General features: G+C 41.8%; 1 protein-coding gene across 1 annotated transcript; it reads right to left on the bottom strand.

The window, feature by feature from the left end:
• Positions 1 to 6,433: 6,433 nt before the first annotated feature.
• Positions 6,434 to 8,657, bottom strand: LOC117416949 (transcription factor HES-1). The gene is made up of 4 exons (XM_034028458.3): positions 8,228 to 8,657; positions 8,015 to 8,110; positions 7,667 to 7,754; positions 6,434 to 7,325 (listed from the first exon to the last, which is right to left on the bottom strand). The coding sequence occupies exons 1-4, from the start codon at positions 8,330 to 8,332 to the stop codon at positions 6,808 to 6,810; spliced, it is 807 nt and encodes a 268-aa protein (XP_033884349.3). The 5' UTR covers positions 8,333 to 8,657; the 3' UTR covers positions 6,434 to 6,807.
• Between the last annotated feature and the right edge of the window lie 14,362 nt (positions 8,658 to 23,019).

Here is a 23,019-nt window from a genome sequence, read left to right as displayed (position 1 = left end):
TGCATGGGGCAGACAGCAGCAGGACTGGTAGGTGACGTTATCACACACGAAAACATATGCCCGATATACGCTCCTTGCAAAGGAGCCGGCTCTTTTGTACAGTGGTATCGGCGCTATGCTTTAGTGCGAGAGATCAGTATATTATTACACTGCAACAGAGAAAGCTATTTAACCATATGCATTTGCACAAGGATCACTTTGATTATGTGGCTTCGGTACACAAAGCGGTTATCAAACTTTAAACTCCCATCACTTTCCAAACTGTTAATCTTCCACGCTGACTACCAGATACCAATTCACAGTAGGCTGTATACTAGAAGACACGACCATCTTCATTAAGTTAGTTACAAACAGTAAACTCGTGACCAGCTCCATACAAAGATGGGGCCCGTTTCTCAAAAGTCCGGCGACTGCGATGTGCTTGCGAGGACGCAGAGGTCGGCGCTGTTTGCGTTTCATAAGCACCTCCCAAGTGCTCTTTTGCGATCTGCGATGAATGAAATCACTACTCGCTAATCCATTTTAAGGCACAATGGCAGTGTTGCAAAGGAAAGCTTTTTTTTTTAAATGATGCAATTATTGAAATGGCTGGTCGACACAAATCCGTTCTATTTGACAAGTTTTCTGGAAGTTTTAGTCATGGAGAAAAAAAAAGTTGCAGACACTGATGCAGTAAGAGCAAAGAACAGTAAGCCGAAATAAAAAATAAATGGATCGATCTAGCGAGCAGAACGAAATTAAAAGAAGGAAAAAGAAGCAGATGAAAAAGCTTTAAAATTGATCGAGGAAAACCAAAATACCTCACTGCCTGCTGCGTAGAAGTGACAGGCTGTACTTTGAAGTTCTAGACATAGGCCTACATAAGGAAATCCCCACTTCTTCAGCTGTGTAGAAAAAGGTCAACGCTGTGCAGCAAACGTATTTAAAGACAAAGTGTACTGATCTGTGTTTACTTTTCTTTCTACACAGCTGAAAAGGTGCTTTTGGCCGAAATGTATGTAGCCAGCTGAGCACACTCGCTACCTTGACACTTTTATTAGTCTTTATTAGGGGGCATGCCTGATAATCAAGCCGCGTTTAGCCTCATTATTTAAAAGTGTGGGGCAGGAATAACATGGGAGGTGGCTGCTGTAGTGAACTGCAGCTGAGACGATAAGATACAGAGACTAGTTCATATTGTCATCAGAGTGTTTTACCTGAGAAATCTGTTCAATAAAGCGTACAGTTCCACAGCGAGCTAGTAGAGCGCCATGGTACGTCCTAAAACAGGATCTGCGATGAAAATTGCTACTTGCGGCTGCTGTCTGGCAGTGGCAGGTTTCTGATGAAAATCGCCGATGTTGCAGCCCTGCAAAACTTTTATGAACCCCAATTTTTTATTTGCGAGGTGCTTGCGATTTGGAATCGTCGCAAATCGCTTTTGTGAAATGGCCCACTCTCTGACTAGGGTTATCAAAAACTCGATTTTTACCAACCACGCTACTGGCTGTGGAGCGTTGAACCCCTGCCTAATGTTCCCACACCCTGCACACCCTCGAGGGATCCATTCTATTGAATAAATACATTGTAGAAAAAAAGCTATTGATTAAGAAACAAACACATAAACACAGTAACAAGAGCAATTACACTACAGAGAAACACTGGCATAGACATTGGCACTTCAGGTCCTTAATTATTGAATTGAATCAGACAAACACAATACAAGGGTTCTGAAGTACTTTAATTGCACCAAGTAAACCTGGAATGGACCGGTATTCCAGGATGCTAAATTCAGTGCACCCTGTATTTGCTCTTCTCCCTTCTCCTCCTCTCCCCAGCGCTCAGTGTGGCGTGTTTCAGAGCAGCACACCCAGCTTCCCTTCTTAGAACAACAGCTGCGGTCAGTTGCACAGTTTTTTAACCAGCGGCCTGTAAACCGCTTTGTGCTGGTCTCATGTTACTGGTGGCATTACACAGACGTGGCTAACATGCACGCTTATAATAATAACCCGGCTAGGGGTTAGCTGTCATTCATTACGATTAACTTTTCCCACACTCCTCGCAAACAAACCTCTTCTAGCTTCCTCCTTGGCTCTTAAGTGTTACCATATGGTGCAATCTTTCTCCCTCACTCCCCCCCCCCCCCATTGCTGCCTTTGATTGCAACCCAGACAAGCACAATCTTTATGATTTAAGCTGGGAGCTCTGTGTACCAAGCCCTGGGCTGGCTCTGTGACCAAGGTGGATTTTATTTTCTCTACAGTTGCAAGGGAAGGCTGTTTTCTGGCAGGAAATGAATAGCTCCCAGATGAGATCAGGAACCTGAGAGGTCGTGAGAAAGAAGCGAACCCCTCCGCAGCCGGCACGCTGCCAGCCACCCGGGGAATGTGGGAGAGCGCCTTTCTGACACACGAATCAACTCCTGCTGCCTGCATGGAAATGCTGACGGTCAGGGCCGGGCAGCGCAAGGGCCGGGCAGCGCAAGGGCGGGCGTGAACACCGGGTCCTACAGCGCCACCCACCACGCTTATTAATCGGTGGGTTCAACCCACGCTCAATCACCTCTGGAGTATGTTTTATTATCAATATACATATTCACAATTTAGTGGTCACAGCAGAAATTATTTACAGTATTTAAAAATATATGCAATAGGCTATTGTAGTCTGATGATGCTGTTTTTAGGCGATACAGTGCGAAATACACAGTGCTGACTTACAATATTTATGTCCAATAGCAAACCATCCTACCTCTGCCACTGCCACTGACTGACTCACTGTGTGTGACCCTGAGCAAGTCACGTAATCTCCTTGTGCTCCATCCTGCAGATGAGATGTTAAATCAATGTCCTATTGTAAGTGACTCTGCAGATAATGCACAGTTCACAGCCTAGCTCTGTAAAGAGCTTTGTGATGGTGGTCCACTATGAAAATAAAGATATTATTATTATTATTATTATTATTATTATTATTATTATTATTATTATTTTCCAGAGCTTAATTGTATACCGGGGTGGAATTTAAGTGACATCCAGTCCAGATTTTTAATCCAACCAAGTTAGGAAGGAGGTAAATAATGATTTAATCATGTCAATTAAACCCGGAGTAGGATTGCCCTTGAGGACCGGAGTTGCACCCTGCAGTTACACAAAATGTCTTCAGATGAACCTGCAGAGCTGGGCTCACTCAAGTGTTTGACTCACACGGCCCGCTTCTGACTGTCCATGCTTACTCCTTAAACTAGCTGAAGGGATGTTGTAATGTATTAATGTCATGCATTGGCTATTATTATTTTGTTTTAAATATATTATAAAATTATATGTATTTAATATATATGCTTTTTTAATATATATATATATATTAAAAGAGCATCAATTGTTTAGTTCCCGCAGGCAGGCGCATCACACACGGCAAGGCAATCCACACGCATACGGATGGCGGGCGCGAACCCGGGGTCTCCAGTTGCAGTGTTAGAGACATGATAGCACATAGAATTGCAGCTATAATGCAACCACTGCTGCCGAACAGTCGCCCCCTGTTGGTAGCACCAATCAACTGCAGTGTATTGAATCTAGAATATTTTCATCTTCTTGTCCTTTCTGCACAGAGATCCTTATGGCGATCAATTGAGTTTGTCCAAGTTACCCTTAGGTTGCAATTAAGTCATCAATACACTCTGATTTCTACTGAACCACCGATACTGTTTATGAAATGCATGAAACGGGTGCATAGCTGCACCGAACAGGAATACTCGCTTGCTATTCATGTTTATGGTATTAAATATGTCTGCTGGACTGTGGTCTCGGCTGGTGAAGAAAGGTCTCAGTAACAAGGTGTTGTTCCATTGTGATTGTGTTCAGTGGTGTACAGATGCTTGGAAACGCTGCGCAGGTGCACAGAACCACGCCACTCTCCCACAGCAGTACTAAGAATAAGATATAATACCGCTTCGAACTTCAGAAACGTCACTCTTGGTCTGAGTCATGTTTTCAGAAAGAGAGGAAGTGGTCTGGTTTGCATAATTCCAAAACTGATTTAGTGGAATTCCATTGATAACAATTTATAATAATGAATTGTTTTGTGAAAAATGCCTGTACACTGTATAATACTATGGGTCACTTATTTTAAGCGCGTATAGATTTTAACTCCAAAATGAAAAACACAGAGACCTTGAATTACTTTCGGTTATACGTTTGTATTAGTATTGTATAATAATAATAATAATAATAATAATAATAATAATAATAATAATAATAATAATAATAATAATAATATTAATCGTGTTTTATTTTTCTATCAATACTGCTAACAGGTTTTCTGAGAAATGCTGGTTAACCTAATCAAGCATTTCACAGATACACGAAATTATCAAGTATGAAAGCAAGTTGATGCGTAAATAATTTGTGAAAACATAGTCCCTTTTCTTTATCACCCCTGCCCTCCCCCACTGTTTTGTTTTTGCCTTTACCACAAGATGAGATCATGTCTATTCCCAAGAAATACAGATAATGCGAATCGACAAAGTGAATCATTCCCTCCCTCAAGCCCACATTCCTGAAGACTGCGCCCCCTCCCTCCACACCATCGACGCCTGGTCCAGCGCTGCTTCCCAGCCGCACGTTACTTCATTGTGGCATCATGATCTCTCACAGATTCCGTGTGTAAAATGTGGCATTTTTACTAGGTGGCGCCAGTGGTCCAATAAATCGCTTGTCCCTGCAAAATGACTTGATGCAGGGTTGTTTAAGTTTTTGTTATAGTTGTAGTTAAAAAAATAAATAATAATAATGATAATAAAAAAAAAATACTCGCGAACATAGTTCCTGCTTAACATAAGATGTAAGAGATCCTGGTTGTGTGTGTGTGTGTGTAGGTATGTATGTATTTTGTATTTATTAGAATCTTTGAAATGAATGTACAGACATTAGAAAATTCATGATGATGACGATGATGATATTATTATTATTATTATTATTATTATTATTATTATTATTATTATTATTATTTAAACATCTTTAACGTTGACTTCAGCAAGAGTTTGCATCCCCTGTCTCGTTCATGCTGTATTTATATAGTTGCTTGTTCTTCATGCCACTGCTCGTTTTGCAGGTGTTAAAAGCGCGTGGAACCGAGGCAGGGGGTGACAAAGCGATTAAAGCCAGGACAAACTATCTGATAATCGGTGTCTGGGATGGGATTAGGAACAATGGTCCCCCGAGTACACAGTTTCCAATAACCGATCTGTATATCAATCTGACTATTATCATCTGTTCGTTGAATTATTTATTTTAAAAAGTGCTTTATTTATTTCTTTGGCTGGCTGTTATCAGCGCACCTGCAAATCTTTCAATACGGGTATTCATGTTGGATAATGTAATCGTATTTGTATTTTTAATAAGAAGGGTACGGGTATTCATGTTGAATAATTGTTCCGAATGATGCCTTCCTCAAGCTTTCAACCGCAAGGTTAAATCTATTTTTCTTTTCTTTTTTCTTGGTCCGGATGGGTTTCAGTCCTGATTTGTTTTCTCTTTTCTTTACTTAGCCTGTCTGGTCACGCATGCATTCATGTGCCTTGGTGTTTTGTGTGCGTGTGCGTGTGCGTGTGCTTGTGCGTGTGTGCGTGTGTGTTTTCTCAAACACCTGGATTTGGTCAGACACCTGGGCTATCCAGGACACAATCCAACAAGTCCTCGTGGAGGAATTAATCTGATACTCTCCAGTTGAAATGTGGAACTGTTTAAATGTGCCCCGCTTTGAGTTAGGACTTGTTCAGTATGAGGTTGAGCGAGGCGGAAACCTGATGCGACCGCTCGTGGACTGCATTTTATCAGCGCTCTCATCTCTGATGCGGTGTACGCGTTTTCTACACCGTTTGGCGTCATATGTCTGAATAACAGGCGGTACTTCTAAAGAAAAAAAAATGGTACAGTAATATCTCTACACTTGTGTGAGAAGATAACTGGGTGCTTTTGGTCATCACACATTTTCATTTTCACACGTGTTTTCTTTCTTTTTTGAGGGGATGGTAGATGACTAGGCTACAGCCTAGGACATGTTTTGCAGCTTCAGTTTTGAAACGGCCCATATCTCATCTGTTTTAATAACCTGGTTGGGGTAACGTTTCTTGATTACTAGAGTGTTTTCTATTATTTAGTTTTGAAACTGTAGCAATCTTATTTAATGTTTTATTGGTGATAAATTCACTTAACAAGGAATACCTGGATTTGAAAGCAATAATTCTGTTAAAAACATGTAGAGGCTTATTTGAAATTGGAAAGAACGTTATTTTAAAATGCGTTTTTAGGTAGACTTTCTTTTAGCATATATTGTACATTTTTTCATAAGACCGTTAGGGGACCTGTCCAGCCTACTCTACGATGTGCGGGCAACTTTTCGCGGTTATTTTGAACCAGCTCAAATAACAGACATGTATAAAAAGCATCGACACACCAGGTATATACATATTTCATTTTTTATTATTATATTTTAACCTTCCAACAGGAAGAAAACGTTTAAGAGCATTCAACATATATCTTTGGCATCGCATAATAGAAAACAGGATACCGCGAATATAAAAAATGCAGTTCAGAAAACTGACTTTACAATACAAAACTCATTTCAATATGAACCTTTTTTTTCAAATATTTACAAATATAGTGCATTATCTTCACCTTTAATACATTTTAATACAAAAAATATGAACTTTAACAAAACCAGCTTTTATTTTAGTTAAGAAATGTTTAAGTGTCGTTTTTTTTGTTTTTGTTTTGTTTGTTTTTTTTAATCTGATACAGTCATTAGAAACACTTTGTTATTCTCTCCTTGTTTTTACCAGGGCCTCCAAACCGAATCAGCGGTGACCGGGGCGCCTGGAGAGACTGCAGCGGGCACTGGTGTGGTAACGCTATTGGCATAAACTGGGATCACGGGTCCGCTTGGTGCAAATGCTGCATTTGGGATCAGGAAGGCAAACTGTCCGTCTGTGGCTGGAACAAGCTGGAAGCCGCCATACAGTTTAGTGGCGTCTGTGGGTGCGCTGAGCGCCGAGCCAGCTTTACACGGCATCCCGTTGAGGGGCAAGACGTTGGGCTGTGGGGACGCACCGGGGATTTGTACCATGGGCTGGCCGAAGGCTGGATGTGGGTGCCCGGCGGGGATCTGCGGCTGTGTCGGGTAGTTCATGGCGTTGATCTGAGACATGCAGCTGGCTAGGTGCCCCAGGAGCCGGGTCCTGACCTCTGTGTTAACTCCTTCACAGGTGGAGAGGAACCGTGTCACCTCGTTCATGCACTCGCTGAACCCAGCTCTGTACTTGCCCAGGACCGTGGGATCTGTGTTTAAAGCAGCTATAAAAAAAGAGAGGAAAATTAAAAATATGTTTAAAATGTAAAATGTACACATGCACACACATTTGTCAACAGGTGAATTATTAAAACAGTGGCATACTGTATTCCTTGAGCAGTGTGTTGAGAAATGTAGGCAAAACGCCCTTTCGTTTTTTTTTTTTTTTTTTTTTTTCTCTCTCTCCCGGAACAAGCACAAGTCTATAAATAATCTCAGACCGTGGGAAAGGCACAGCCAGCCAAGTCAGAACCGCTGCTGGATACCAGCTAAACCGCAGAAGGAAGTCTGGAAGAAATCAGCAATAAAATATTCAGGGAATAAGAGAGACAAAAGGAGGGCTTACCAGTCATCTGTGCTCTCTGCAGGTTTCTGAGGTGTTTCACTGTCATTTCAAGGATGTCAGCCTTCTCCAGCTTGGAATGCCTGGAACTCTATGAAACATACCAATATGAGATATGTTACAGCTTGACAGTGATGTGAAACGCATGAGCACCGCGATTTCAACACCTGGACATTTTATTATTATATTATCTGACTGAAGCAGAACTACAGGTATATATGTAGGTATGTATCTACATTGCACTGGATAACAAATGTATAGTTTACTTTCCAAACCGGTGCTAATGTATATATTTGGCTTATGCAATTATACAAATACAATAAGGTTGCTGTACAGTGAATAAATACTTACATCTTTCTTAAGCGCGTCCAATATGAGCGTTTTCAATTGCCCCAGGCTTTCGTTGATTCTCGCTCTCCGTCTTTTCTCCATAATTGGTTTGGAGGACTAAAACAAGAAAAGAAACAGGCAGCCGTAAGTACATGCATGTTTTTGAGAGCGAAAATGATGCACCTTGAACAAGCAAGCGCGGAGCTAGGCTGAGACTGAGTGTGTGATAGTTACCTTTCTGTGCTCCGAGGCTGTCTTGGGCTTATCCGGGGTCGTGTTCATGCTAGCCGGGGTGGCAGCCACGGGAGAACAGGACGTTTTCTCCATATCAGCTGGCATTTTATGTTGGCAATATCCCACAAAATGTGCAAGAACTGCAGCAGCGCTTCTGGGCGTTCTCCCAATGTTCTTGACTCGAGCCGTGGCTGTTGCTGTCAGAACCGCTGTCCAGTTGCTTTAAATCCCCAGTTTATTTACACAAAAAGAGTCAAATATCCTTCTCGTATGTTTGTAAAAAAAAGTATTTTTTTAAGCGCTTTATCGCTGGGCAATGCCTTTTCTTATAGTGTATATAAAGTAATAGTATGCAGTCGCTTTGCCTTCGCTCTGAGCTTGCCAACGTTGGATATGACTAGAAACAGCACTTGCGGCTCTTATTTATATCTGAGACTGCACGCGAACGGCTCGTGTGAAACTTCCCAAACTTTCTTTCCCACAGTAACTTCCCACCAATCAGCGAGAGAGGCACGCGGCCCAAGGGGAGGACGGCTCGTGGACGGCGCCCCCCCATTGGCTGCCTGGCGTAAGTACTGGCGGCCAATGACGCGCGGCAGGGCTTAGGGCACCACCGGGGCTCCACCGTCAATCATCCGCTTTACAAATTAACCCTTTCGTTCCTGGAGCGCAGCAAAGCTATCGACCACTTACAGGAGTGCTGCATTCTATTGAATTTATGAGTTTGATTTACAGCCAGCCTGGGGGGGATTTCCTGTCCGAAAGAACTCCTAGCAAACTGATCTGATCATATGATTTGGTTTATAAATACAGTTGTCTTTTAGGAGTGCAATTTTTAGGCTAACAACGTAGCTCAGATTTGTAAAATGATTTGTTTCAGAGGGCCGTACTGAACTGGGTTGGTAATTAAAGGTATTCAAACACGACTTTCGTACATCTTGAATACATACTTGCGGGGGAAGAAAAGATTATAAACCTGAACGCTTTAAAGTATGCGAAAGAGGAGTTATGTCAAACCCAGATTATAAATACAATTCTATATTAGTTCTTTGGGTATAGACGAGTATAATACGATTGCAAAGTTATACTATTGCCGGGCTTATATAGACAGCATGGTTAACAGGCATTGTCCCTTACTGAATCGGGGATAGTGCAAAAAATAAATAAGATTGAAAATATGTAATTTGTGTTCTAACTAAATCTATTGTATTTTAATCATACTTCCTCCTAAATGAATACATTAGCCTATCTTACTGATGTCTTTATCACAGTGTAATAGTCTTTACCTTAAGAAGTGGGGTCGTTTTTAATGTTTTTTAAGATACCCACCACCTATAATAATACTAATAGAGGCTCCCCTGTATTGCGTGTTTTAATTGCATGTTATACTGCATGCCCTGTATTATTGGCTGCTACGATTATTTGCCGCTGTCTTGCATTTCAATCAATGCATAGCTATCTCTTTAAAAACACGCCGCACTGCTCCCGGCGCTGCACAAGCCTGGCAGTTTGTCTTCTGTCGGCATGCGATCGCTCTTGTGAATGTGGAGCACGTGCCAGGACATTTTACAGCCGCTGTGGTTCAGGTTTGGCTGCTGGACTGGGGGTGGCGGTGGCGGTAGTTTATATTAGAGGGAAGGGAAATAGCAGCTGCTGTGTTAAAGCCTGGGAAAACCACACCCCCTTCGAGCTGGATCAGGGTTATTGGTATGGGAGCCAGTCCGAAGCGATTTGTGCGTTGATAAGAAGCTCCCAGGCAGAGGCTAGGCGCTGTGCAGTACCCGCTGCAAGCGCAGCGGTGGCGCTCGACAGCCATTTTAAAGTAAACGTTGTTAAAGGTGATAGGAAACATACTGCAAACATACCGGTATAAGACTTATTATGTACCGGAACGTGTATCACAGAGCATGCATTTTATTCACTTGTAACAATTCAGTCTTCAGTACATGTGTTTGGTTATTTTTTGCACCATCAATACAAAAAAATGCATTAGCTTCGTTAATCTTGCCATTTTCCTTCCATAATAGCGACTGTTGTGGGTTGCACCAGCCCAGATTTGAAGGTGTACGCTGGACAAAACATCCCGTGTGCGGTGATTGTAATACGAGCTTTGTTTACTTCCCTTGTTGTAAGTATCAACATGCATGCTAAATACATAGTGTGCTCCAAAGAGTCCGTTGCTGAAGCATATTTTGTCGTTGTTCAAATGTAAATATAATAAGCCTATGCACACAGATAGAGTCTGTGTTATGACAGACTTACAGTACAACATCTAACAGGATGTATCCATGTAATGTTTATAGTAAATTAATGACAAAACAACAATAATTTAAAATCACAATGACCTGTATATTATTTTTTTACAAATAATATTAATACCAATACAACCAGCGTGGATAAAAAAAAAAAAAAAAAATCATGATATCATCTCGATGACCTCATGTAAGGAATTGCGGTATATATATTTGCAGCTCAATGCGATACCCTGAGCCCATCTGGACCTGTTTATTTATTGCCAGGATCGTAGGGGCTGGTGTTTGCTCTGTAACCCAGCGCTTCTGTCAGAGCGCTCTAATGTAAACAGTTACTGCGTGGTATCCAGCTGCTGCTTACCTCGCGACACGTGGCGCGCAAGCGACCGGGAGAAGGCGCTCCTTCAGCCGGCTTGCAGCCTGCAGCCGCGGGGAACTCCACTCAGTTCTGCGCTGAGATCCTACATGCGATAAGGTACAAAAGATACGGTGTATAGCAACTGCCCCGCGTCCCCCCTCCAGCGATCTTCCAACAACTGCGTTTAAGTGCTTTGTTTCTGTTTAAGATATCAATCTCTCTATATGTACAGCCTATTTGAGTTCTTTCTTTCTTTCTTTCTTTCTTTCTTTCTTTCTTTCTTTCTTTCTTTCTTTCTTTCTTTCTTTCTTCGTGTCATGTTACCAAACAGCACTTCGTCTATTTTAAATCTATATGTTGAATGTATTTATTTATTTTGCTTTTTATTTATATTTTTAATATTTGGTGCAGTTTGTAGATTGTAATAATTACCAATTAAAGGTTTTATATCCTACTTAAATGCAAAAAACGACATCAATATACAAATAAAGACCGGGGCACCATATTGATTGAAAGAGGAGTCAAACAAACAGTTCTGTAGTGAATATATTAAAGGCGATATGGTTAACATTGCGGATAACTTTAGTTTTAGAGATTACATAAGCTATAGATATAAATAAAGACATCAATCAACTCTGTCATTAAAAATACATGCGCATCATATTATCCCTGCCTATTAAAAACAAAACAAAAAAACATCTAATTGAAATCTATGTGAGAAAAAATATATAATTCTCACATTAAATATTCTTATATATTAATTTAATTTAGTTAACGTTACAGCAGCCTTTACTCTCTTAAACTGGAGGAAATGAAATCCCCTCAAACTAGGTCTCCCGGTCTCCTGGAACCAGGTTTCAAACGCAGTTCCTGAAAGAGTGTCTACGTGTTCCCTCAGCTTACAGGGGGTTTCAAAGCATGGTGAACAATAAATGTCTGAGACTTCCAGAGGTTTATTGGTACACATGTAATTCATGTATTAAAAGGTATTATAAGGGCACCGTGTCTGTACCTGGCAGTGATAGCTTTAACGTTGCTTTGTGGGTTTGAACTGTATATCAAACAAATAAATAAATAAATACATAAATAAATAAAGTGGAAAGATGTTTTGCCTCAGGTCTCGTCGCTTCCCTTTCTCCGCTTGACTTAACTTTCTCACACTCGAGTTCTCATAAGATGCCTGAATCATTCAGCCAGAAGGCGCTAATAGAATAATAAATAATAGCAACACAAATCCTTTCAAATAACTTTTTTTTTTTTTTAAGTACACAAAAGTTTTTTTTTTCTCTTCCTCCACTGCTCTTATCTGCACCTGGGTGAGACCAATCCCACACGTATCACCTGATCTAAACTTATTATTAAACAAACCGTGAGAAAAATAAACCTATCCAGGAGAAAAAAACAAGAATCACATGACTTAAACTGACCTACCAGAGAGATAGAGCGTGTGTGTGCGTGTGTGTGAGTGTGTGTGTGAGTGTGTGTGCGTGTGTGTGAGTGCGTGTGTGAGTGTGTGTGTGTGAGTGCGTGTGTGCGTGCGTGTGTGTGTGGTGGGGGTGAGTGTGTGTGTGAGTGTGTGTGTGAGTGCGTGTGTGTGTGTGTGTGTAGGGGTGGGAGGGGCGGGCGGTGGTTATCTAATCTAAAAATCTAAAGTAAATGGTTTAAATAATGTTGTTTACTTCTTTTATAAGACTGGGCTAGGCTATGAGCCCAATTAGATACAGTACAAGCCACTGTAATGATAACAGTTTGATTGTGACTATTGTTAATTTTGGTACCAACCAGTAAGGGTAAGACGGCAGTCTCTGTCCATGGGGATGTGAACATCTGCCTTATTCAAATCCTGGGCCTCTCACTACCAGAAAACCTTCTACACAACTTTGGACCAAGCCTGCCCACAAGCTCATTCAGACCTGCACTGGTCCAGCTCTGGCTCGGAACAGGGTCTCGTTTATAGTGTTAAACTGGGGAACAGGGTCTCGTTTATAGTGTTAAACTGGGGAACAGGGAAGGGGGTTGGATACCACTGTGCCACCATCAAATCCAATGGCGTACTGTGTCTTGAGATGGGATGTGGGACCTCGTGGTAAACCTCAGAACAAACACGTAACAACGTCCTCCTAAAACAGAAAGCTATGCGCGCCCGTCCCCAGTGAGCGATTAAAGAAGCACACCAAGCATGCATTCTTTCACTTGTTGGGTTTGTGTGGTGGTAACATGCCGTAACCAGCGTTTCATTGCTGCCTGCTCTGCACAGTAAATCTCGTTAGCATTTCTTCCCCTCAGGGTGGGGGATATTGAACTCGTCTGGATAATAACTTGGACGGCGTGTTTAATCCCAGCGCGGCCGCCCGCACAGCCCTCACATTCCATCAGTCCGTTGGAATGCCATGCCGGGCAGCTGGCTCTTAATTGCTGCTATCACATTAGCCTGCTCTGTCCAGGCCTCTTTCTCAGGCTCCTATCTTTATTGAACAAGGACCTCCAAACTGCAATAATGCAATTACCCAGCCGATTGCGGGATAAAGTACGTGGGAAAGTGGGAGATAAGGTCACACACAATCTGGTGCTGACCTCATATAAAACCATTGAGTCACTTTTTAATCTCTAACTGATTTCTGCATGGATTTATTAGTGATTTTTAACGGTAAACAACACAGAGACAAAAACAGTACTGTATTTGCATGGAAGTGAAGAACAGCTTGCTGGCTGGGGTTGTGTGGTTCAGGTGGACTGTTTACAGGGCAGGATTTGTTCATGGCTTTTGCAGCGTTTCATTTTGTATCCGTACCTTGAAACATGCATACCATCTTCAGTACAGTCATATAAACATAAACTGAAGTTTAGGGTTATGTTTTAAACTTATTATTACTACTATTAAAAATGATTTTGTATGAACCCAGAGAGAGTAGACTAACTAGACAAAAAAAAAAAAAAACAGAGAATGGCCTTAACAACCAAGCTGGAGTATCTATCCAAGAACTGCAACATGACTTCAGGAAAAATCAGCTGACATTCCTCCAAGCTGTACTCTGCTGTTTTTCTAAATCCGCCTTCGTATCAGTGTTACAAAGTAGCATCGGAGAGGAGGAGCGCTTAGCAGCAGCAGCAGGCGCTCGCGGGCTCGAACGCTGGATGCAAGTCGAGAGCACAGCGGGTCAGCCAGCCAGTCTGTCTGGAGGATAGGTTGAGGGGAAATATATACACATATATAAAAAAATAAAGTTTCTGTGCAACAGAGATTTAAACAAGGCATTTTTGGCCTGTCAAAACACCCACGACTGACTGAGATTACATTTCTACAGCTGATAAGAACCAGTGCATGAACTAACAGGAAAGAAGTGATGGGCGGCTTTTAAAGGAAGCATAAAAAGGCTTTTGAATATGAAATGTTAGGCTAGGTAACGACTGAAGTAGCTGCAAACAGTGATGTTTCATGGAACTGAAAAACTCCTTTTCCATTTACTGCAATGCATGATTGCATTGAGGACACAGTAATGTTTTAACGCAGTACAAAGCACAGCAAAACCATAATGGGTATTAATGCAAAGGTTACAATGTCCAAAATAGTGCAGCCAGTATCAGTGCTGCAATGCAAGGCAACCTTTGAAAGGTACAGTATGGGATCCCAGCATGTCCAGCAGAGAGGGTCTTGCTGATTTTGCCAAATTAAGCGAATTTAACTTTCAGGCACATGGACCCTGCAGCTGTTTACTCTGTGGGTTCAATACTTTGATAGGAGTTTCATGTTTATCTCTAGCAGTGCAATGCCAGGAATGGCTATCTTTAATTGATACCAGTGGGCTATCAGTTACCTGCGAGCAGAGGATCATGCTGATTAAAATACAGTTACAGCAGTCGAAAGGTAATCAAACACATTGTAATGTGTAACCCAAGGGAAAACAGTGTCACTCTAAAAATACGTGAAATGAACCCCAGATAAGAAAGAGCAGCAGCCTCTAAGTATTTGTTGCTGATTCCCCACATCTGGATGCATTCGAGCCCCAGTGTGGTCTATGGGAGAGAGGAAGAGACAGGCACTTCCAGATTTGAGGATGTCTATAAGCATTCTACTGCCCTGCCACAAAACAACCCCTTCCCTCCCCTTGTGAATGACAGCTGCATGACAGCATTCATCTAAAGCCCTCTCCCTGGACTGCATGGCTAGGCTGTCATGAGTTCATGGGTTATCAGAAGTCATCATACCAGGTTTCTACACATGGCTTTGTCGATTGCAGACGCGGGTAAACAGGTCGAATAGCCCGTTACAAGCAGATACAGTGCAATAGGTGTTGTGCAGATCCTCCTACGATGTGCCAAATGCTACAACATATTTCACGTCTCAATTGAACACTTTTCCTCCCTTTGTTTCCTGCTGGACTTTCACAGCTGTGTTATTTTTCGCCAGCAGTTTTTCTTAAATTCCTTTTTACACACGTCAGAGCTGACTGCTAGCGGACTGTGGGAGATCCCACCCGTTTCACTGGATGGAATTCACTGCTGCAGAGCAATGATACTTGAATAAAAAACAAGTAATTGCGAGCAGCTTTCTGATTCTTCTGTCAAACATGGTAGAGTTGCATGTACTTTTCAGGAGCAGGAGTATAATTAGAGGACAGCTCTGGGTTTTACTTTGCTTCAGCTCTGCCCCTGCCATCTCAAGTTATAAAGGACCTTGTGCTTTATCTGACTCTGATAATGTTGCTGCAATAAATAATATGAGCACCGTTTATCTGTCTCCAATAAGGGTCCGATCATCAAGATAACATTGAAAACAGTGCAATGCAACAGTTACACTCCGGAACGCAACCCAGACTGACCTTCAAATAGTCCACTGAGAGCCACTTCACTATTGCATGGGTACTGTACTTTAATGTGTTACATTACGCATCACAGTCTAATTTGCATCCATTATCCAGGATGTGTGGAACAATACCTGGTGACAGGGCAAACAAACCTGCTTAGAGTTAGAGTTGCTTATTGACAGCCAGCCTGATAGAGGTGCTGGAGATAAAGAGGCATTTTACATACAGTACAGGATTCTGCAGTCCAGCTCCACCAGGACAGACTGAACCTGTCTGCCATCCAATTAACAGAGAGAACAAACAGAGCAATGCTGTAAAAAGGGTTAATTTAAAATGACCCAATTTATTTGAGTTTAGAAGATCAATGTGGATTAAGATAGATGCAGGTGGTCAGTGAGGTCCCTGGACCTTTTCATTTATGTTTAAAATATTCATATATCCTAAATAATATTGAAAACCAATGCAGTGTTCTGCCTCTTGGGCCCCTGTAGTGCAATCCACACATTTAAGCTGCCATTGATCAAGGAAAAAAAGAGGTTTGAAGTGGTCTTAAACAGTGAAGGTGGTGTTGTTTTAACAAACTATTGATAAAAGTACCAGATTTTTAGACTGTCTTTGTAACTCAAGACATCACTTTCCTTCCTGAAAAGCTACCATAACAAAAAGAAAGAGAAAGACAATGTAGGTCAAGCTTTCAGACAAAGAAACATTTACATCCGGTTTCAAAGGCCCGATTAGCAGTATTCCTGGCGTGCCTCACCTGGGGTATAGTCAGGCAGTCCAAGGCTTGTGCGAATCAGGATCTGTGAAACCTCATCTTTGAACCATTGTTAGTGACTCGAATGTTGCTGTGCATTTGCTAAGTTGATTTTATGAAGCTAGGGTTTCCTCCAAACACCTTTTCCTATGTTGGTTAAGTCTGAATTTATCTTGGCTATTCTACTTAACATGAACCCACTTAATCTTTCATGTTGTCAAAAATATTTCTGGAAAAAATCAAGGTTGCCTCTGCTGGAAAAAACAAAACAAAACAAATACTACAAAAGCCTTTGAGAAAACGACAGTCACGTAATCCCAGTGAAGCAAAGAAGCCACAGTGAGGGAGAGTGAAAGACGATCTTTCAGACTGTTTAAATCTCACACTGTAAATGATTACATTACCGATGGACCTTCCAAGATTTCCAGTCTGATCTCTACCTGGTGGAAGGCGATACTTATCGTACACAGGCCACCTTATTGTACTCTGCCAACTTCAGCCGATCACTTGGAAGAAGTGCAGTTCTCCTACCTTTCCCGTGGGAGTTTGCGGAGTTGGGATAACCCTGAGACCTTGGCTGGTCCGCTGCCAGATACATTAAAGAGATTTCCTCCACCGATTACAGACGCATTATTCTGGTTTTCCTTTTATTGTAACGAAGATTAGATTTTTTTTTCTTTTTGTTAAAAAAAAAAAAAAGTGCTGTTCACATGATCCCCTGCACTGCCGCTATTATCTGAAGATTGTAGAGCTGCCAATTCCACTTTAACTGGGCTATTATCAGTACAAAAAGCTTCATTTGAAAAGTGGAAATCAAATTGTCCCTCCAAGAATGCTCGCTGACACTGATGGTAAACTAAGTATTTGGCGCAGAGCTGCACTTTGTTCTCTCTTTGTCTCTGCTGTTCTTCCTTTGAAGCTGCAGGGCTGTCATATTCCTTTAGCTTTAAAAAGGTCAAGTGCTGTTGCCTAATACATTTTAACATTGAAAATTAAACAAGACAACACACACAAAAAAAGAATGACACAGCTTGGCTTTCTCTCTTGCAAACATTTTCTTTCTTTCTTTCTTTCTTTCTTTCTTTCTTTCTTTCTTTCTTTCTTTCTTCTCCAGTAAATGTCAAATTGCCAAACAGCATGCATCCTGTATTTAAGTGCATTATTTATTTATTTATTTAGTGTTTTATTTAGATGTTAACACCCCTGTTTCCTTTTCACATCATCATTGGTGCGGTTAATAGATTGTAATCCTTCACCAATTAAAGCAATGTCATTCACAACTCCTGTTTGAAGGTTTCAAATGTTCCTTCAGCCTTTGCAAACTGTACAATATTCTACTGTTTAATCATGCAGTATCACACTTGTGCACAAATAAAAACTCTTAGCGATCAGAAGTGTGGTTACAAGCGGTTACTAAAACTCTTCAATGCTCTCCAGGCCTGTGTAACAAACACCATGAAAAAGTTTCATGAATTGAATATCAGATGATCTGTAATCAATCAAATCAGTCTTCTAGTAGGTGGCGTGTTAAAGCTTTGTGAACTGGGCCCTTTCTAATAACTGAGATGTTCAATCCGTGTCGAGAGCTGTCGTCTCAGTAACTGTAGGGTTCCGTTGCTGAATGCTGAATTCCAGCTCCCGATTCCCTCTAGGAGGATTCCAGGTTCTCATAAGGTCGCGATGGCGACATCATTTTATAAAAACGGGAGTTTTCAGAGTTCACACAGCACCCATTACCTCAGTGCTTTCCCCTGTGTGGTACCCCGCCCTGACAGGGGGCTGACTGTGCCTGCTCAGACAGAATGACTTCATACTCACAAATTTTCTCATGGTTTCAGCTTGCACCTCCTGTCAGCTAGTCTTTCAGCATGAATCTATTAACATCACCCTCACTGCTTTAAAACCTTCAAGCTGCTTATTGTCATCCAACTAGCACAACAGCTCTCTCTGACAGCTGCTTATAGTTAGACAGCACCTCCAGGCACTCCTGGCTTGTAATCAGCATGTCAGTAATACAGCGCACTGTCTAACGTGGGATAGGCATCGGCGAGGCCAGTACAATGGTAAAGTGTTCACTTGTAGGTGTTGGTTCTCAGTATTGCTGAAATGCCACTTTGGTATCAATCCACCAATAGCTGGTATCATTGGAGCTGCTCATGTGCTACCATTGCCGCTCAGAAAATAACCATTGCATTGCTAGCACTGTGCCGCTACATTTCTATTGAAGATCCACTTCTAGGTAACAGCAGGACTTACTAAATCAAACATGTGGAATAAGCAGATACCGCGCATGGCAATTGATGAAATTGATGTTAGGAAGTGACCATGTCATTTACAGCCAGTCCTCCACATTCCATTGCTCACCTGTTCCCATTTACCTGTCAGTGATTCAGCTGTCAGTCAGTGAGAACCCTTTTTCAATTTCTTAACAACTGAGAGACAAAAACAAACAAACAAATTAATGACCACTTATGGTAACCATCAACTCAAATCTAACAAAAAGAAAAGGAAAAAGATCTTTCAAATTTCCCAGGCCTAGAGCAGAGCTGACATGTGCTCCCTGCTAGAGAATGCGTAAAGCAAACCCGCTGCTTTGTTGATTGGAATTCTTTGACTGAGCCTCAATTAACAATATGATCGACAGACACGTTCTCTAGGTCTGCAGCAGAAAAATGAAAACACAGATGAAGCAAAACCAGGTGATATTCATAAAGCTAGTACAAGACTGCACTAGTGAAGGAAATTCACAGGTTGAAAAGTTAATGTGGGCAGGTAATTACAGTAATTGGGTAACCGAATTATCGACGGAAAGGGGAATTTTCAGTCCCCCCCCCCCCCCTCCCTTCCCCCCTGGGACACACTACTCCTTTAGGCTGAGCTGAAGTCAGCGGTGCTCTAGTATTGAAGATAGGTAAAGCCACACAGATATGAGCCCCCAGCTCCCCATTAGAGTGCAGACATGCAGGCAAAGCAAGTTCAAGCCATGCCTGGCAGGAAGTGGAGGCCGGTCAGACAGGATTTAGCAACTCAGTGGCCTGTTAAATCATCCAGCCGCTGGGAGGGATTCCAGGAGATTATTTTGAAAGGAGTACAACAGAGCTGATTTTCCCACACATCGTTCAATCACTCCTGGGAGGACTGTGTAATCCACATCCGCTTGCCTTGCAGGCTCTTTTTTGCAGAATGCAGAAAAAGCACTCCAGGTTTTTTTTTGTGTGTGTTTTTAACAAAGTAACTTTAATTGTCCTGGGAAAGTCATGGTGTGCCCCGCCACAGGGCACAAACTGTAAACTTTCAATTAATGTTACAAAAAAAGATAAAGGGGGTGCTGATTTGCTCTATAGTGACAGGCAGTGAATCGGGATCTTCTTGGAGGTAATGATCGCTGCTCTACTGAGTGACTGCATGGAATAGTTTAACAGTTGCAAAAAAAAATACTGGGGTCATTGAAGAAACAAGCAGATACTGCCATGGGGCAAACTGTCAGGGGACTGTGCAAGACTTTCAACAAACAGATACTGCCCTAGGGCAAACTGTCAGGGGACTGTGCAAGACTGTCACTGCAGGTGTTTGTAAGACGCGCAAGCCCCTCCCACCCCTGCAGTGAGTCGCAGGTGTACAAGTGGGAGTGCTGAATGATATATATATCCTGCCTCCCTAATTAACCATGCTGGTCCAAGCATACTTAAGTGTCTTTTAAAAGGGCTGTGTTCTGCAGTACTGGGTGGGTGGTGCTGACAGCACTGGAGACTAAAGTGACTGGTCTTTAAACACGTCCAACAACATCAATCCCACTGAGCTCCTCTAAGGGCTTTCCCACGCTGTGCATTGTAGAGGCTCGTCTTCCAATAACAGCAGCAGTGAATGAAATGACGCAGGTTCAATCAGGCTGGGGGGCACGCTTTCTTATTACATTGTTACTGTAACACGTTACAGTAAATTATAGTGACTAAATTTATAGTGACTTTTAGAATAAAAATAGTTGCATAAAAATACAAATAAAATACTCATAAAGGTGTATATTAAGTTAACATAAAAAATGTTTTTGTGACGCACCACTGTTGAATAAAAATGTAGCACATGTTTCAAAATGTAGCTCTTGATGTATGAGGTCGTGAGGCGTTGCTTTGTTATAACATTGTTACGTGGTTTTCTGGTTCTGGGAAGACACGTGTGTCAGAAATGGTTGGGGGTGGGTGATGAATTGACCAGGATTTCACTTCAAGGATGTCTCTCTAATATACAACCCACGAAGCTAGGTTTTTAGGTAACAACACAGCTTGACTGTACATATATTAACAGCTGTAGTTTCTGCTAAGGGATGGTGGTGGTGGTGGTGGAGGGGTTATATGGGGTGGTAATTTACCATCATTATTTGAATGCATTAATGAAGTAATTGCTGGCATTGTCTCGTGCTCATGCAAAATGAAATGACACGATAAAATACTCTCAACAAGGGGTCTCTGTCTTCTGTCAGCTCAAAACTGTGCAGTGTAACCAAGCGCTGACTGTAAAGTATTCTGCATAGGGGGGGTATGGAGGGTAAGCCAGACAGCCCTGAGGATTTCACACAGACTGGCTGCGGCAGCACCTGATCATGAGTCAGAGTGAGTGAATTTCCACACACTTCCAACCTGGAATCATAAAAACCAGAGAGCACCAACAGCTGCTTGAAGAAACAAGGACCAGGGGTCATAAATGGAGATTAGATAAAGGGGCATTCAAAACAGAAAATAGGAGGCACTTTTTTACACAGTGGCGGCTCCTTGGAGTAGTCAAGGGAGGCACTGCCACCTCTAAAGTTTCTGCAAAAAATGAATACAAAATCACATCAAAATTTCATCACGCAAAAAACACAGCAGAGGAGGCAGGAGGCGGGTCTCCTTCTGCTGTGTCTGCCAATCATTGGTCTCACTCTGCGCGAACTCCAGCATGCGTTGATTTGTGTGGAAGGCGGCACTAGAGAGAACGAGAAATGAACTTATTTTAATTTGTTTTGTAATAAGTTAAAAAAAAAAAACATAACCAAACATACAGATGTGTAAAGAAGTGCTTTTTTTCAAAAACACTTGGTTTTCCGCCCATAATTTAGTCTGATAGATAATGCCATGGTGTTATTTATGAGTAAGTTTTTTTTTTCTTTATCATAATTGTCCTCTTGGGGATTTTTTTTAAAATAATAGGCATAGTACTGTCTGATTATTATTATTATTATTATTATTATTATTATTATTATTATTATTATTATTATTATTATTATATGGTGTTCATGTTATTGTCTGGTTTCACGATTGCATATTCAGTTATTAGCGTGTTGTATAGTAAACAAACACAAGTGTTTAGGTAAATTGCAGCATTTGTATTGAATAACAATCAAATGTAATAGCGAAAAAGTCGGACCTGCTGCCAATATTTTATGCCTTCCCAATTTTTGGGGTCACCAACTGCTGCTGTTTTTACACAGAGAATTGTGGGAGTCTGGAACCAACTCCCCAGTTATGTTGTTGAAGCTGACACTCTGGGATCCTTCAAGAAGCTGCTTGATGAGATTCTGGGATCAATAAGCTACTAACAACCAAACGAGCAAGATGGGCCAAATGGCCTCCTCTCGTTTGTAAACCTTCTTATGTTCTTATGTTCTTAAGTGCAAGCAGCAGTGCAGGATGGATTCATGGAATGTCAGGAGCAGGGGTGCTGTGTTTTCACGAGATCTGGTGCTCTGTAGCAGCCTAGTGTAGAGTGCACAGGGATTTCCGAGTGGCTATGCCAGAGGGGCCATGCCTGTAGGTTTCCTCAGTTCCGCTTGGCTGTGGCTTCACAGCTTTGTGTTTCCAGCAAGGTTCAGTTTCAGCCCCGAGGTACAGCAGGTCAGGCCAGCGAGTTTTGATTGAACAGGAAACAGAAAGTCAGTGAATGCAGAGTACATGGGTTCAAACACTACAGTGCAATGAATCACATGTCGAGGATCAGTGATACCTACCTGCCTTATCATTTATGGCCATGAAGCCAGCTTTACAGTTGTTTTGACCCACGTGGAGAGTTCTGCTTTATTAAAGCAATGATTTGGCCTTCATTATAAATGATCTGGGGTCAGGGTTGGTGCTGGGGGAAAGGGTAGTGCTTATACCTTCTGTGCCTAATATAATTGAGTGTACGGTACATCCAGTGCTGAGCAGAGCCTGGCAGCTACTCAAATCCCTGCCTCTCTCCTAGCTGCTGGGAAACACAGTGCTTGCCACACACTTGGCCTCATAGCTGGCATGCATGGGAAATAATTGTCCAAAAGTGCTAGTTTAGGAAATTAAAAGAAAGAGCCATTCAGTTATTTATTTCCCCCCTGATCTTGCAAATATGTAAAAAATGTTTCCATACTTCTTTTCATGGAAGGAGAAGGGGAGCTAATCGCATAAGACGGCTATTTAAGTTGAAAAGAATTTAAAAAAGGAAAAAGAAAAGCAAAAAAAGAAAGAGGGTGCTCAATGCAGGGCAATGTTGTGAAGTCTGTTGTGAAGTCTTTTAAAAAGGTGTCGTTGTGCTCAAGGAACATTATGTCATGCCTGTCAAGTCGGTGTGATGTTGACAGGCTGAGCCCCTGTTCCTTTCCTGGCAGCGCTGTCTGC

The sequence above is a fragment of the Acipenser ruthenus genome, chromosome 12, assembly GCF_902713425.1.
Source record: "Acipenser ruthenus chromosome 12, fAciRut3.2 maternal haplotype, whole genome shotgun sequence".
Taxonomy (NCBI): domain Eukaryota; kingdom Metazoa; phylum Chordata; class Actinopteri; order Acipenseriformes; family Acipenseridae; genus Acipenser; species Acipenser ruthenus.
This window is presented reverse-complemented; position numbering and strand designations above follow the sequence as displayed.

Bases quoted from the DNA above. Each gene is read 5' to 3' on its own strand.
- LOC117416949 (XM_034028458.3), bottom strand. From the start codon at position 8,332: ATGCCAGCTGATATGGAGAAAACGTCCTGTTCTCCCGTGGCTGCCACC. The intron at 7,755-8,014 runs GTAAGTATTTAT...TATGTTTCATAG, and splicing joins TGGACGCGCTTAAGAAAGAT to AGTTCCAGGCATTCCAAGCT. The intron at 7,326-7,666 runs GTAAGCCCTCCT...CTTTTTTTATAG, and splicing joins GCAGAGAGCACAGATGACTG to CTGCTTTAAACACAGATCCC.